General features: G+C 44.8%; 2 protein-coding genes across 4 annotated transcripts in view; both read left to right on the top strand.

Moving 5' to 3' along the window:
- On the top strand, positions 1–4,933 carry IER3IP1 (immediate early response 3 interacting protein 1). The gene is made up of 3 exons (XM_083702999.1): positions 1–283; positions 3,901–4,002; positions 4,749–4,933. The coding sequence occupies exons 1-3, from the start codon at positions 193–195 to the stop codon at positions 4,802–4,804; spliced, it is 249 nt and encodes an 82-aa protein (XP_083559125.1). The 5' UTR covers positions 1–192; the 3' UTR covers positions 4,805–4,933.
- HDHD2 (haloacid dehalogenase like hydrolase domain containing 2) overlaps positions 4,749–17,082 on the top strand; it is a 24,225-nt gene continuing 11,891 nt past the window's right edge. The window contains exons 1-6 of one of the 3 annotated variants that reach the window (XM_083702951.1): positions 4,958–5,001; positions 5,812–5,883; positions 9,189–9,474; positions 10,670–10,759; positions 14,481–14,589; positions 15,689–15,897. In XM_083702951.1, the coding sequence (XP_083559077.1) occupies positions 14,489–14,589; positions 15,689–15,897 (310 nt within the window). In that variant the 5' untranslated portion in view covers positions 4,958–5,001; positions 5,812–5,883; positions 9,189–9,474; positions 10,670–10,759; positions 14,481–14,488. Of the gene's footprint in view, positions 5,002–5,811; positions 5,884–9,188; positions 9,475–10,669; positions 10,760–14,480; positions 14,590–15,688; positions 15,898–17,082 lie in introns of all 3 variants that reach the window. The other 2 variants (XM_083702949.1, XM_083702950.1) reach the window with 2 other exon arrangements.

Here is a 17,082-nt window from a genome sequence, read left to right on the forward strand (position 1 = left end):
TTAGAGGGGGACGACGGGATCTGTAGTTCTGTCGGCTCGCTCAGGGTTCTTTTTTCACGTCCGGCGCCACGTCTTGCGCATGCGCGTGGACGGCGGCGCTCGCGCTGCTGCTGCCGCTGCATCTCCTCACCGTCCTGAGGTAAAAGGAAGGAAGGAAGGAAGGAGCTTCGGCCGGCCGCGTCGGCGGCAGCGATGGCGTTCACGCTGTACTCGCTGCTGCAGGCTGCGCTGCTCTTCGTCAACGCCATCGCGGTGCTGCATGAGGAGCGCTTCCTCCGCAGGAGTGAGTCGGCCAGGCCTCGTAAGGGGGGCGGGAGAGGGGGGGGGTCCTGGCCTCATCATCATCCTCAATCTGTGGGGAGGAAGGCGGAGGGCCCGGGTCGAAGGTGGGGCTTCTGGGGCCACGTGGCATTCCTAAGACGTCGCCATAACGTTAATTATAAGGATCAGCGCCGAGTCATTCGTAAGGGGAGGCAGTGTGGGGTAGTGGTTAGAGCGCAGGGCTAGGACCCGGCAGGCACAAGAAGAGCCCTGATGGATCTGGCCAGTGAGCCCTCCTACCCATCATTCTGGCTTCACAGGGCCCGGCCAAATGCCCCAAAGACAGAGAAACCTGTGTTGTAAATAAAAATATGCCCTTTTCCCTTATGGGGTATCCAAGAGCCCATATAGAGTCCTTACATAGGTTCCCTATTGGTAGGAGAAAATAACAGAGGCCAACCAGAGAATATTGAGAAGCAAAGCAGCTAGTAAGCTTGATCTTTATTGATCTGTTGCAACAGGGTGCTCCCCTCACACGCAGGAGAGGAAGAGGACCTCCAAAATTGCTTTGCAAGGGCTTATAAAGACTTGAAATTCCCATCCTCTAGATCAAGACCACCCCCAGAAACATTATGCATACATCACAGAAGGGGTGTAACCTAAGACCACCCACATCACAGAAATTTAAATGTTGTTTTTCTCTTGTCCTTGTTTATCTCCTGTCTGGCAGGTTACTTGATTGGATTTCCTGGGGAGCCTGGCCATTCTTTTGTAGTGGTAAAATACTTATTTCCTGGGCCAGGTCACAGGCTCACACCTTATTCATATCTTAAATGTGTCCTTAAGACAGGATTTGTGAGGAAAGAGACAATGGGGGGACTTTTCCATTTTGACCATGCAGAGAAACATTTGCTCAGTTTAGGAATCAAAATGGTTCCAGGTCGGCTTTCCTGTGCTGATCTATGTACATGTGGTTATGAACGTTGCCATATATCTAAAACCATAAATTTCCTACCACACCTGCGAATAGGATTAATTTAACATATCAATTCCAACAATCATTTAACATGGCTTCTTATCTTACACAATATTTTAGACTTCCGTCAACAACCTCTGAAGATTTTCCGTTCTTTATCACTTATTCTGCATTTCTTAATTTCTCTATTACTTTTAATTGTCCTTAATTAATAATTCTTTGCAATGTTTCACAAAGTCCTCCTTACAGAACTTCCTGCAGTCCTACTAGCGTAATCTGTTTATTACAATTGCTTTTCAAATAGCTCAAATGTTTACTCCAGGCCTCTAAGAATCTCTGATCCCACAGGTTTCGAATCCTTCCTGTTAATTTATCTAATTCTGCATAGTTCATTAATTTCATTTGCCATTCTTCTTGCGCGAATAGGATTCTTATTACAGTGGTGCCCCGCAAGACGAACGCCTCGTAAGACGGAAAACCCACTAGACGAAAGGGTTTTCCGTTTTGGAGGCGCTTCGCAAAACGAATTTCCCTATGGGGTTGCTTCGCAAGACGAAAAAATCTTGCGAGTCCCCGCGGGTTTTTTCCGCTTTCCCCCCCTTTTCCTAAGCCGCTTAGCAGGTGATCCGCTGATAAGCCACTTAACAGCTGATCGCTAGAAACCGCTAATAGCGCTAATCCGCTAAGCTGTCAATGGGCTTGCTTCGCAAGACGAAAAAACAGCTGGACGAAGAGAATCGCGGAATGGATTCTTTTCGTCTTGCGAGCACCACTGTACTATTATTATAATTCTCCTAGTGGGGCAGCAATAAGAGAGACTTCTAGCGCATCTGTAAAGCTGAGCAGGGACTTGGTATCGTTTTTCGAAGTGGATCGAGGGAGGGCGCATTTTGAGTTTCCTGCATTGCAGGGGGTTGGACTAGATGACCCCCGGGAATTCCTTCCAGCTCATAGAATTGCAAAGTTGGAAGGGATCCCAAGGGCCATACCTTGCAACCTCCTACCATGCAGGAATCTCAGCTAAAGCATCCATGTGTGTGGATTACATGCAGGCGCTGTCTGGAGGAATTTGTAAATAATACTTGAATGTTGCCAGGTAAACCCTGACAGGTAATATATATATATATTCAACTATTTGTGTATGGCATTTATTTTATTTTTTGTATCGCAAATAACATAACAGAGTCATTGGGAAGAGGGGAATCTTCTCCCTCCCCTATCCCAGTGTTTCCCAAACTTGGGTTGCCATCTGAATTTGTACTACAGCTCTCATCATTGCTAGCTAGCAGGCCCAGTGGTCAGGGGTGATGGGAATTGTAGTTCAAAAACAGCTGGAGACCCAAGTTTGGGAAAACTCTGCTTCATCCAGACTGTATTTGCTTTGGCACCAGAGTGGCTGCAGGTGCAGCTGTCTGTGCTGTAGGAGCAGATGTGGGTTGTCAGCATTGCCCTGGGTGCAACACAGTTGCCCTCAGTAAACGACTTGATAGTAGAGCTGCTACTATAGTTCACCTCACACTAAAGTTATCAAGAAATGGTTCTAGTCTCCCAGTCTCAAAGGTTAATGTAAAAGCAATGCAGAAAAGTAGTGATAGTGTTGTTTTTTAAAAAATGGGTATGAAATGCCATCTGTACCAAATGAGCCAGTGTAGGCTGGAGCTTTTTTAAGTTAATGATAAAGGAGGCTGAAGTGGAATGATACAGAACTTTTCACATAAAGTTCAATTACAACTTTTATTACCCTCTCCTTACAAGATCTTTTTGGCTATTTCCCGCCCCGCCTTACAGTTGTTTGAATCACTTGTCAACTCACTCATTCTAGTTTCAGATCACCTTCATGTGGGTTTGTGGTTGCTCATATGAAATCTAATTGTGAGTGCTGGTTTAGATCGGTGGTCCTTGTAATTCGTTAATTGTGGTAGTGAAGCAGTAAGGAGAGGTAAGATTTGGAACAAAATCAGGCAAACTCTTGAGCAAATCATTGTGGGGGCAGTTCGAAAGCACCTCTAAGTGCAAGTAGATAAATAGGTACCGCTTTATAGCGGGAAGGTAAACGGCGTTTCCGTGTGCTGTGCTGGTGCTGGCTCGCCAGAGCAGCTTCATCACGCTAGCCACGTGACCCGGAAGTGTCTCCGGACAGCGCTGGCCCCCAGCCTCTTAAGTGAGATGGGCGCACAACCCTAGAGTCGGACACGACTGGCCCGTACGGGCAGGGGTACCTTTACCTTACACAAAGCTGAAGTGCTTTGAAGGTTTTGCTTCATATATTTTAGCTGTGATCATTGGTTCTAATCAGTGGTGGAAATACTAGACAATCAGTTTTCTGAAATTCTGGTTTCTGGTGGTTTTGCTTCTCTCATGATGCATTAAATTTATTTCATTTATTTATTTAAACACCACTTAACTACAATAGTCTCTAAAGCGGTATACAAGAAATCAATCAAAGCTATAAAATCAAACTGCAGTTAAAATGCCTGCTAGAATATGTATCCAGTTTGAATTATAATTTCAAATGGGCTGAAACAGGTTAGAAGTCTGCTATTTATCGATATTTGGGCTTAAAATGCTTGCATTTGTAAAATACATTTTTGGTTGATATGACTGATAATTTAGATTATGTATTTGCATGTTTACTTAACAAAAATAAAATTTCTGAATTATAGTTGGCTGGGGAACAGACCAGGGAATTGGAGGATTTGGAGAAGAGCCAGGAATTAAAGGACAGTTAATGAACCTTATTCGATCTGTACGAACAGTTATGAGAGGTAAGGTGGACAAAATGTTATTTTTAGCAATATGTTGTTGTGAGTGGATTTGTTTTACTGTGTTCCGTACCCCATATACCTAGTATTACTGTGGCTTTTACACACTGATGGCTAATTTAAATTGTCCTGAGTTGCAGCATCTGGGCATTTTCCTGTCTGGTGCACTAGTGCAACACCAGGACAAATAATGTTGCACTAACCAGGATAAAGACCTTCGCATTTAATCCTGCCTAGCAGACTAATAGAAACAGGCTGTTAACTTATTCACTAGCCATATAAGTTATAACCATGAGAAACTAATGTGGCAACACCAGTGTCCCACTACTCTGCTGTCGCTGTGTCCTGTTAATCTTACGAGCATCATTGCTTCTTTCTGATCCTGCCTCCCGTAACCCATTCACCCAGTGCTGTAGTTTCCCTGAAGCATGTGAGACTCTCTGACTGCAACCCCCTGCTTTCACTGCCACACCTTTTTGAGCTGAAATGGGAATGCAGGGGCATCCAAAATTAAAGTGCTTTTTCCTTTAAGCAAATTTGGCCTGAGAGAATCTGGATCAGGCCTGTGGAGCCAATAAGGTTTCTACCCCTGCTTTATAAAATGCATTGCTGAAATCGTTGCTTTGTATGCATGCATGCAGAAAATGATCTTGAATGTCTTTGTTCTTGAAGTTTATTCTCCGCTTAATGCAATATTATGTTTATCGTTAGCTGAGAAACTGTAATACCCTTTCTGTTTTTCTTTGCAGTGCCATTAATTGGACTGAACACTGTTACAATTGTGCTGCTCTTGTTGTTTGGTTGAAGTTGGTGTCTTCAAATCAACCTGTCCAGTATCTCTAATATACAGACTGCAGACCAGTTTATTCATTAGGATTCAATTTGGCTTTGCTTTGGAAGCAACACATCTGTTTCAATAAAGACACCATTTCTATTTATTGTATTCCTTAATATTCAGCCCACTTCATAACACCATAGGATTGGAATCACTGCAATCGTGCTGTACGTATCCTGAACCAGAACCAGATTTTTTCATTTAATAGTATCAAATGTTTACAGTATGCATTGTAACATATTGTAGTAAGTACTTAAAGATTCTGTTTCTTAACTCCTCTGTTGCTCAGGGCTTATTTTTCCAACGGTGTACTTGAGATGTGCTTGTGTTTTAAGTTGACCTTTCATTCAGTTTCTGAAGAACTGAGTGATGTAGACTTTGCAGACCACTAAGTCAAATATGGCCCATGGACTATATGAATGTCACAGAAATGGAAATATTGTTACTGGCACATATTAGAGGTTTTTAAATAGACTTTTGATAGTTGATCAGTAGTATATGATTTATATCTTTACACAGCAGTGACATTTTAAGCTTAACAGTTTGAAATCTGGTGACATGTTGCAACTGCTATATAGCCAAACTTGGAAGAATAAGACCTAGAAATGGAAACATGTAAAACTTCATTTGGCAAGTACAGTTTATTAGTATGTTTTACAGTGGATCTTTATCCTTTCCCAAGTTTTTCATTGTAAATAATTGTGGATACTGTGTGTAATCTGTTTTGGTGAAAGAATTTTTAAATATTGGGGAAAAGAATCTTTTTTTAAAAAAATGTGGCTGTACTTCCTTTTTTTAGAAAGAGAAATGTAAACAGAAATCCTCTTCAGTGGTTGTTTGAGATTAAAATCTGTTCAAAGCAGATATTACTTAAAATTCAGACCATAGAAATGTGCCCAGTAAAATGCACTATTTTCCTGATTCATATATTTAAGACTCTGAATCAGGTTTTTGTTTGTCTCTCTTTTAATTGGAAGATAATCCAAGAGAAAATGGGACTGTGATCAGATCATCTACATTGGAGGGTGGGAGGCAGACAAGGGAAACTGGTGAGCAAAATGAAATAATTTCTTCTTTTTATCACCTGAGTGCTTTTAGCAATCCTCTGCATGTTTACAGAAAAATAACCCTGGTGACTTTAAAACCCAACTGACAATTGGTATTTACGCTAATAGGGAATCTGTCCATTCATTGTTACAGATACATTTCCTGAAATCTGAGTGTTTTCCAATTAGTCACAATCTGTATGATGGGATTCCACCAGCTCTTGCCCATTTGAAAGATGCAGTAAAGGTTGTTGCCGAAGGAAGTAACTCTCCTGAATTAGTACAGTGCATAGGAAGAAAGGGATTGGTTGGTCCTGGGGAAGCAGAACTACAGATATAGTTCAATTGTCAATGGTAGATGCGCGCAAATCAATAAGCTTAACAATATGGAAAAACAAATTCTACCACATCTTAAGTTAGTTTCAGAACTGCAGATTCTTTGAGGGCATGATCAAGCCAAAGTTATGGCACATTGAAATCCATTTATTTAAATGGGAGGGTTAAAATCATAAAAAATCTGCCCCTGAAATTAAAGGGACATAACTGTTCAATTTTGGCAGGATTACAACCATGTCCCGTCCCCAATTTTAAGTACAGTATTTGATTTGATTTTTCCAATATTGTAAGCATGGCATATGGGCTGTTGTCTATCTTCCCTCTACTCCCCTTTCTCTTTTTGTGATGTGAGCTGCTTTGGAACTCCATAGTAAGTCTGAAAAATGAAATTGAGTTGTGTGATATAAATGGCACAGCTTTCCACATCGAAGAAAGTTGAAGGCAAATGGCAGTCAGAAACAATTCTCCCTTATGGAAGACGGCAGGACATGAGAAAGAGCTATTTCTGCTGCACAAATCATCACATTTCCTCTTAAATTGGTCTATGTCAGCAATCCTAAAGACCAGATGTAGATAACCTCTTTCCATCAGGGGCTGCCCCTTGGGTAATATTTCAGGACTGAAAGTGGGTGGCTGGGGCTAAAATTGGGTGGAGCTCTGAAACAAAGCCGGGATGCGAGTCCTAGCCCAGCTTTACACACTTCGAAATAGCTTGATAACAGCTCATAACTGCTCAAATACATGCCAAAATAACAGTGTAAGACAACACTGATGGCAACCTTTCTACTGATGAATAGCATGCCACGAATATAAAAACAAGATGTGTATCCCTATTACTAAAAAATAACCAATAGTGATAGTTGAGGTGTATGGACTCAATCCACACACTGAATCTTGTGCAAGCACCCTTCATTAAATATTTATCCATATTACATCAATAAAAGCTGCTTAGGGGGACCTGCCTCTTTTGCTAAAGAATCCTTGTTTTGAGTATAGATCCTGGACCATGGAACTTTTTCAGAAATAAATAAAAGTTTAGTTTGTGAGAAGCAATCACTTGCTTGGAAGTATGCAGCTTTTGGAAATACTGTTTGGGGGAGGAAGCAAGATAGGGAGGAGGTAAACTTTGAAAGCCACTCACATTTGCTCTCTGCAGTAAAGCTTTGGGCACTGGCGTTTGCTCCACGCACCCACACAGTGCTGTGCTTTTAGCAGCTGAATGATAAGCAGATTTCAACAGGTGAACTTCTCTTGTACTGCCTAAGGTGAACTGCTCCTGGGTGTTAGGGTGATCCAATACAAGAGAGCACAGGCTTTCTGTATCCTTTATACGTTCTGGCTAGTCTCTCTGCGAGTGTTAAAAGTGCAGCATCCCACTTTCCCCTTCGGGAAATCTGGATTGCCACAAAGACGGGCAGAAGTTCAACAGGAACGCATTTTCTACTGAACCAGAAAGGTGGCTATAGCCTTCATCCTCATTTGCTGCTTGGTCCTTTATCTTTCGCCGCCCCGATCCAGTGCTTTCTGACATGCTGGAGTCTCCCAAGTTCATTACGTTAAGCCAGTTTCAGCAGACTGGCTCTGTCCCATCCGCTTGCAAAATACCGCAAAAAAAAAAAGAGAGCAGAAGGTGACTATCGGAGTGCCTGTTTGCTAATGTCAAAATCGGACAGAAATGTTAAAAGCGGGAGCATCTAGTGGGGAGACATTAACTGTGTGTTTCAGGGAAATATGTTGGGGGGTGCGCGGAACTGAAACGAAACAAGGGCCCGCAGGCGTTCGTTAAGGTCACCTGCCGGGGCCTGCCTGGGTCCTTACGCAGAGAGAGCTTCCGCTTTACAAGCCCCGCCCTCCACCTCTTGCGGCTGAGCCGCGTCGCTCTAGCGTCAGGTCATTCGAACAGAGGGAGGGAGTTGTGAACCCCCCCTCCCCGTTTGCCGCCATGGTACGGCCCAACTCCCGTGGCGACTAAGGGCGAGGGCGGTACCAACTGTGCAGCAAAAGGGGGAGGACAGAAACTCACCCTCTCGGCTGGCAATGGACCAACCCGCGATGCGGTCCTCTTAGCTGGAAGGACAGGTCCATCTCATGAGAGAGGGGAGGGGGGCGTGAAAACGTTGGTAAATTCCCCTCTTCTCTCGCTGATTTCCTCACCTTGAGACGTGGGGGTGAGGCACGCCAGGTGAGGAGCGCTTTTCTCCTGAAGGTGGGGGTGAGCTGGTGGACAATAATGCCCTAAATCACCTTGAATTAAAGTCTCGTGTGAGCCTAGAACAGCCTTTGTGAGAGGAGGTTGCCTGCTGTACCTCTGGAAGAGTCGCTGTTCTGGCTTCTCCTTCCAAGCTGTGCTGGGAGTGGGGCATTTCCCGCTTTTTCTCTGCATTGGTGTGTAGAATTGTCTCTTGTCAGTCGCTAAGGATGCCAATGTCACACCAATTTTCCTTATTTGCTACAGAGTTGTTGTTGTCGAACAACTTGTACTGACAGAATGTTCTTCTACATGTTTAAAGACTTGGGGAGCTTTGTAAACAGTTTAATATTTTCCAATAGTAAACTGTTTGTGCAAGGCTATAGTTCCCTGATGGTTCATTTTGTAGCAGAAGACTGTTCCAAGGCAGAATGTGTTTTCTTTTAATTAAAAAAAGGGGGGGAGACGCGCTCACTTTGTGGATGGGAAGGAGAGCAAATTTTCAAGTTGTGCAAAAATATTGTGAATGAAACATTTTTCATAAGAAAACCATGCTTTAATTTATTGTTTCTACCAAAGACTCACACTTTGTATCCAACCTTAATCACACTCAGTGGGGATTTATTAATTGAATTGCAGACCTTCAACCTCCTTCACATAATGTATTAGAAAATTTGGGCTTCGATGTTTGACATAAAGACTTAGAAAGCACTCTTTGGTCGTGGACTTCATGTGCTTTATTAGTTTTTTCCAATATGGGAAGGGCATTGAGCTCAAAACCTAGTTGTTGTTGTTGTTTAGTCGTTTAGTCATGTCCGACTCTTCGTGACCCCATGGACCAGAGCACGCCAGGCACTCCTGTCTTCCACTGCCTCCCGCAGTTTGGTCAGACTCATGTTTGTAGCTTTGAGACCACTGTCCAACCATCTCTTCCTCTGTCGTCCCCTTCTCCTTGTGCCCTCCATCTTTCCCAACATCAGGGTCTTTTCCAGGGAGTCTTCTCTTCTCATGAGGTGGCCAAAGTCTTGGAGCCTCAGCTTCAGGATCTGTCCTTCCAGTGAGCACTCAGGGCTGATTTCCTTCAGAATGGAGAGGTTTGATCTTCTTGCAGTCCATGGGACTCTCAAGAGTCTCCTCCAGCACCAGAATTCAAAAGCATCAATTCTTCGGCGATCAGCCTGGTGCAAAACATAGGTTCTTTCACTGCAGAGTTTGGGCTGTTTTGTGTATGTGGGTGGCTGGTGTTGGGGTGGAACCAGTCACTCACAGCCTGGATTGTGGGTTGGTGAGACATTTCTGCAACAAGGAGCGGATTCTGAAGTATGACATTTGTAAGACTGAAACCTCTGACCTTACTCCCATGACAAGCCAATGACACTAAAAAGAAATTCTAATTTATTCTGGCAGCTGCTTGACAGTGGATTGGACTTCCTCAGAAGGTGGTGGACTCCCCTTCACTGGATGTTTTTAAGCATAGGTTGTGTGGACATAATAATAATAATAATAACAATAATAATTTTTATTTATACCCAGCCCTTCCCGGTTCAGAAAACCGGGCTCAGGGCGGCTAACAACAAATTTAAAACACTTAATTGATGCAACAAAAAGCAGCATAAAATACAGCATGAAACGTGAATAACAATAAATTCAGAATTCAAAAATCAATTTTGGGGGGAAATCCATCCAATAAATGTTAGATGATCACCAGGGCTAGCTGGCTAAATTAGTCCTATTTGGGCCAGCGAGGAGACCAGGGGAGAATTAGCTGTGGGATCCCAGAGCGGGTAATCTTCATAAAAAGGGGAGAGGGAGGGAAGGAAGGGGAATGAAAGATCAGGCTAAGTTCACATTGAAAGACAGGCAGAATAGCTCTGTCTTACAGGCCTTGCGGAAGGAAGTTAAATCCTGCAGGGCCCTGGTCTCATGGGACAGAGCATTCCACCAGGTCAGAGCCATCACTGAGAAGGCCCTGGCCCTGGTGGAGGATAATCTGACTTCCTTAGGGCGGCCCGGGACCTCTAAACTATGATTATTCATGGACCTTAAGGTCCTCTGCGGGGCATACCAGGAGAGGCGGTCCTATAAATACGAGGGCTCTAAGCCACAAAGGGTTTTAAACGTCAAAACCTTGACATCTGTCATGGATGCTCCTGCATTGCAAGGGGTCTGGACTAGATGATCCTCAGGATCCTTTCTAACTCTACAATTCTGTGATTCTATGTATAATCCTTGAACTTAATCAGCTTTTCTTTTCTTTTTTTACAGCAGATGTGTATCTTTGGTCCACCTGTAGATAAGTTTATATTTCTTTGATAAAGAGAGTTCTTTTGAGGTGATAAAAAGCAGACTCTGCAGGTATGTACCTTGAAACATCTTTTAGTGGCTGGCTTTATCTCTGGGAAAGAGGAGTGCTCTTCTTTTCTGATTAGATAAAAACCTGCGATGGCACCTGGTGATCTCAAAACTGCTCGATAGGAAATTGCTGATAAATGTTTAAAATTCCCGAAGGCTAGTCCATACTGGTCACGGAGTTTGCAGTCTGGAAAAAGAAATTGTTCTTTTTGGCTGTTGAGAAGGGGGGGGAAGCAGTCTGGTGTAGTGGTTAGGGTGTTGGCCATAAAGCTTTCTAGATGACCTTGGTGTGAGGATAAGACACCACCATCTGCACTTACTCTTGGAAGGAACGACGGAACAAAAGTGCAATATAATGTAATACCAAAGGAACCTCATTGATTCCCGTGGGATTAGAGGAACCGTTCTGTCATTTGCCCTAAAGAGCAGTTTCTTCATTCTAATAGTGCTCTCCTGCATGCAGCTGTAAGTGGAAGCCAAATATTTTTTTCCCCTAGAGGTGTCATTATCAACAGCTTGTACAGTAGTACCTTAGGTTAAGTACTTAATTCATTCTGGAAGTCTGTTCTTAACCTGAAACTGTTCTTAACCTGAAGCACCACTTTAGCTAATGGGGCCTCCTACTAATGGTGCCGTCGGAGCACGATTTCTGTTCTCATCCTGAAGCAAAGTTCTTAACCTGAAGCACTACTTCTGAGTTAGCGGAGTCTGTAACCTGAAGCGTATGTAACCTGAGGTACCACTGCATTGGGTTAGAGCCTCTGATCAATTTCCACCACGTAGCAGAGCACCCGACGATTCTCAGCTCCTTTATCACCATCAGGATCCTGCCTAGTTTGCTGGGTAGCAGTCCTCCTCTACGGTGGCCCCCATGTTGTGGAATGACCTCCCTTCCGAGTTGTGCCCTTTTCCCAGAGGCCTTTGCGAGTGGAGGATGAGATCAGAATATTCCCCCCCACCTCCCCAGTCCGTTGCCATTTCTAACAGCTGTTGATTCAGTTTAATTTTTGTTTTTTTTTAAAAAAATAATATTTATTAAAGTTTTTAAACAATAAACATCATACATAAAAACATAATCTTTTTCAGTAACCACATTTCATTCTCATCTCTGGACTTCCTCACATCTCTTGTTCCTGCAAGCTGACTTCATAAATTTTTCTAGCAAATTATTTACTTATTTCAATTTATATCATATAGTTATCCAATATTATTTCTCAAATTTTAGAATTTAAAGCACTCTTTTAAGAACTTAATTTTAAGATGTTATATATCCAAAATTTGTCTTTCCTTTCAATTACATTTAAATTTGTATTCCTTGTACTAATTTGTTGGAGCCATATTAATACAGATCTTACATCTTTCTTAACATTCATACAATTTACAGTGTTTTTGTAGGTAGTCCTTAAATTTCTTCCAATCCTCCTCCACCAGTTCTTCTCCTAGGTCTCGGATTCTGCCAGTCATCTCAGCCAGTTCCATATAGTCCATCAGTTGCATCTGCCGATTCAGTTTAATTTTTGGTCCAGTAATGAGTATGTTACACATAGTTTACTTCTTGTGTTGAGCTCCTAGAGCCACATGTTTATGGTAGGGCCATAAGCTAAAGGGACCCCTGACCATTAGGTCCAGTCGTGGCCGACTCTGCGGTTGTGGCGCTCATCTCGCTTTACTGGCTGAGGGAGCCGTCGTACAGCTTCTGGGTCATGTGGCCAGCGTGACTAAGCCGCATCTAGTGAACCAGAGCAGCGCCTGGAAACACTGTTTACCTTCCCACTGGAGCGGTACCTATTTATCTACTTGCACTTTGACATGCTTTCAAACTGCTAGGTGGGCAGGAGTAGGGACCAAGCAACGGGATCTCACCCCATCGCGGGGATTCAAACTGTCAACCTTCTGATCAGCAAGTCCTAGGCTCTGTGGTTTAACCCACAGCGCCACCCGCGTCCCATGGGTAGGGCCATAAATATGCATAAATGACTAGCAGCTTCACACCTACTGCAGCTTAGCAATTTGCAAGAAACCGAAAAATGGGTGCGGTTTTGAAAGGTTCAGTCTGCCATCTTGATACAAAACGGTCGTATCCAGACACTGATGTGAGCCTGTTCCTTCGTCTCAGGAACCACCATGCAAAATGCGCTTACGATCTCGTTAGAAGTGTCCGAACGAATAGAGAATAGGCAAGGGAACACAAGGTTCATCTAGTCTAGGCATAGGCGCAAACTGGCCCTCCAGATGTTTGGTACTACAATTCCCATCATCCCTGACCACTAGTCCTGTTAGCTAGGGATGATGGGAATTGTAGTCCCCAACATCTGGAGGGCCGGAGTTTGCCTATGCCTGATCTGGTCTAATCCCCCACAATGCAGGAACCTTTTGCTCAACGTAGGGCTCAAACTCACAACCTTGAGATTAAGAAATAGCCGGCAGGCTCAAGTGATGGGTTGCATCATTATATTGTAGGTTTTGCTACATGGAAGTGGTTCCTTGAGGAAGAGAAGTCTGTCAATGGCTACTAGCCATGATGGCTGTGCTTGGTCTCCACTTCTGGAGGAAGCAATGCTTCTGAATAGCAGCCACCGCAAACCACAGGAGCGGAGAGGGCTCTTGTGCTTATGTTCTGCTTGCTGGTTTCCCAGAAGCATTGGGCTGGCCACTCCAGATGTTTGGGACTACAGTTCCCATCATCCCTAGCTAACAGGACCAGTGGTCAGGGTTGATGGGAATTGTAGTCCCAAACATCTGGAGGGCCGGAGTTTGCTTGTAATAACAGGATGCCGGACTAGATGTTCAGGGAAGTTTTTAATATTTAACGCTGTACTGTTTTTAACACTTGATTGGGAGCTGCCCAGAGTGGCTGGGGAAACTCAGCCAGATGGGCAGGGTATAAATAATAAATAATAAATAATAATTATTATTGTTATTGTTATTATAGATGGGCCATTGGCCTGATCCAACACTCTCTGCTTACATTGTAAAGTGTGAAACATCCACACTGAGCACGATGCACCCATGTGAAACAGCCCCTCAGTTGCACCAATAAAAGGCATCTCTCTCTCCCCCGATTTCCGGTCCTTTGGGGACAGTTCCTAATATGGGCACTTTGCATTCCCTGAAGCAAGATACGGACAGCCTTCTGTCCAACACCTGCTGTGTTCAGATTGGACTCTTGGGCCCTATTGCTGGTCCTGTCACATCGCGTGGCTCTCCCTTCCCCATCTGTGCATCCGACGCTCCACCTACGGAAACAGAACAATATTCGGCTTGGAATGCTTTGCAAAATTCTTCCAATGAAGGGGGGGGCACGCACCTAATTGCTTTTTAATTGTGTCGCGCTGCTGCGGTTGGCACCGCACCTCTGTTCCATGCAGCAGGTAAAAATATAAAAACTCAAAAGACTTGAGATAAAATAGCCTGTACTTTTAAATCCAAGCTGGACGTGCCGTTTCTCTCTGGTGCGAGTATGCATGTGGAATTTAAAAGTTGAAAAAGGTGGTTTCTGTGTGGGTAGCGAATGGGAAAAAATGCTTGTTCTATCAATTATGTATATATATTTTTAATGTTGCCTCTTACTTCCCTGTCCAAAGGGGCTCGTTGAACATGCTGGGTAATGCTCTCTAAACATTACTAGGCTTGGCACAAATGGAACAGATAACAGAGTGCCTTTTTAATTGTCCATTGTTATCTAACTCTTTGGTTGTTTAATCTTCCTTCCCTCTCCTGGCAGCGTGAAGGATGGCAGCCCGGCGTGCGCTAAAGGCAGTCCTGGTGGATCTCAGTGGAACGCTTCATATTGAAGACTCGGCTGTTCCAGGGGCCCAGGAAGCTCTTAAAAGGCAAGTTATCCCTTCCAGGCACCCCGAAAAGAACAGAAAACAAACGTGTAAAAAGGCCGTTTTCACAAAGGCTGCTTACTGGGCAAGGAAAAGGTCTTTTCCAACATCAGGGTCTTTTCCAAGGAGTCTTCTCTTCTCACGAGGTGGCCAAAGTATTGGAGCCTAAGCTTTAGGATCTATCCTTCAATGAGTGCTCAGGGCTGATTTCACTACCATGAGTAGTCTCAAAGCTGCTAACAATCTCCTTTCCCTTCCTCCACCACAACAAACACTCTGTGAGGTGAGTGAGGCTGAGAGACTTCAGAGAAGTGTGACTGGCCCAAGGTCACCCAGCAGCTGCATGTGGAGGAGCGGGGAATCGAACCCGGTTCACCAGATTATGAGTCCACCACTCTTAACCACTACACCACACAGTAATTCCTGGTCTTATGTCTAGGCAGCTACCCCCAGGTCTGCACCCTATAGAGCAGTTGCACCAGTTCATGTGCCTTCCCCCAAAGGGCTGCATGCACGCACCCTGGGGACTATGCCTCTGCTCTTCCCTTTTCAGTCCCTTCCTGGTTCTGGGAGACAGTGGTGCAGGAGAGGGTGGGGAAGCACCCAGCCTGACCTGCCTCTTCTTCCTACCCATCCTGCGCCCCATCTACCAGCCTCCGACTTTTGCTTCCTGGTTGGCAAAGTTCCCCATAAACCACTGCCTCCCTCTCCCGAACCAGAATCCAGCTCTCACTTTTCCTGGTGCACACTGCAGTGTCTTGCCAGTCCCTGGCATGCACCTTACAACATTAGAATGTCATATGTGGGAAACCAAACTTTCCCTCCTGCCCCACCCCCCATTACACTTGGACATTGGATTCAAGCTTGAGTGATCCAAAGCCATAGGGATTGGTCTCAGGTGGGATTTCTCTTTCTGTTAAACTCCAAAGATCCAGGAGTAATCTTCTTAGCACTTCCGCTTGGCAGCCCTGCTTGTGATAATGTGCTCATGTTATCTTCTGATGAAGCTGTTCCATGAATGCGAGAACAAAAACATGTTTTTGCCGTGGTTTCTGAAAACGGCGGCGTCCTAAACTGCTTACCCTGTTTTTCACGGGTCAAGGCTGCGCAGTGCTCCGGTTTCCATCCGGTTTGTGACCAATACGACAAAGGAGTGCAAGCAAGATTTGCTGGAGAGGCTGAGGAAACTCAAGTTCGACATCAAGGAAGATGAGATCTTCACGTCTCTGACGGCAGCCAGAAATCTCTTGGAGCAGAAGCAAGTCAGGCCCCTGCTGCTTGTCGAAGACAACGCACTGCACGATTTCAAAGGTATAGTGTCCTAGTGCCAATTTGCTGGGAACTGTAGTTTGCTAAGGGACCTGGGTACCATAGCTCTGTGAGGTCAGCACCCTTAACACTTTGACAAACTTAAAGTAAAGTGGCGTTATAATATATCCACGGTATGGTGTGATTGTGATCCTGTTGGATAAAGGTAAAGTTTATACATTTGTTGCTCCACCCACTTTTGTCTCTGGCCCCGCCCACACCTGGCATGTGGCCCCTGAAATGTTTCCCAGAATGAAATGCGGCCCTCAGACTGAATAGCGTCCCTCATCCCTGATACGTGAACAGTAGGATCTATTGACTAAGGCCAGTGAACTTAGCTCTTTATTCAAGGAAACAAACCAGGGCTCAAGCCTAGTGGTCTCAGCAACCCTTTCTAGGAGGCCTCATCCTGATGAAACTGATACGAGGACTGATGGTTCCTGCCTTCCCCATAGGACTCCTCTCTCCAGGGTCTTTCCCACATAGTCTCAGGCTGTGTCTGCACACGACCACCTCGGCTCTGCCCGTTTTATTTCTCTGCGGGTTCTAGGAGACCAGGGGCAAGGGAACTGGTTGCAGCAGGAGGGGGAGACTCCCTGGTGTCTTCAGCAGTCTGCCTGATATCTGCCTCTTGGCCACCCTCCTCTCCTGCCTTCGCTCCTGCCTCACATTCTGAACTGTGCTCTGCCACAGCTGCTTCCTGCTCACTAAACCCTGTCACTCATGGGTAGGCAAACTAAGGCCCGGGGGCCAGATCCGGCTTAGTCGTCTTCTCAATCCAGCCCGCGGATGGTCCGGGAATCAGCATGTTTTTACATGAGTAGAATGTGTCCTTTTATTGAAAATGCATCTCTGGGTTATTTGTGGGGCGTAGGAATTTGTTCATTATTATTTTTCGAAATATAGTCTGGCCCCCACAAGGTCTGAGGGACAGTGGACCGGCCCCCTGCTGAAAAAGTTTGCTGACCCCTGCTGTCATTTCTTCAGCTTCTGCCACCTCCTCCTCCCAGTCTTCTCCCCCGACCACCTATCGCCGTTCAATCACCACAACCCATGCTCTGAGCCTTCTTCCCCTGGGGGTTCCCCGGCTGGTGCCCCCTCTGCATCTAGCCAGTCCATGACATTCCCCAAGTGGTTGTGTGTCGATTGCCAGGAACCGCACGGACTTGCCCAGAGAAGCCCTCGTTT

Source organism: Podarcis gaigeae (assembly GCF_964106915.1).
Source record: "Podarcis gaigeae genome assembly, chromosome: 11".
Classification (NCBI taxonomy): Eukaryota; Metazoa; Chordata; class Lepidosauria; order Squamata; family Lacertidae; genus Podarcis; species Podarcis gaigeae.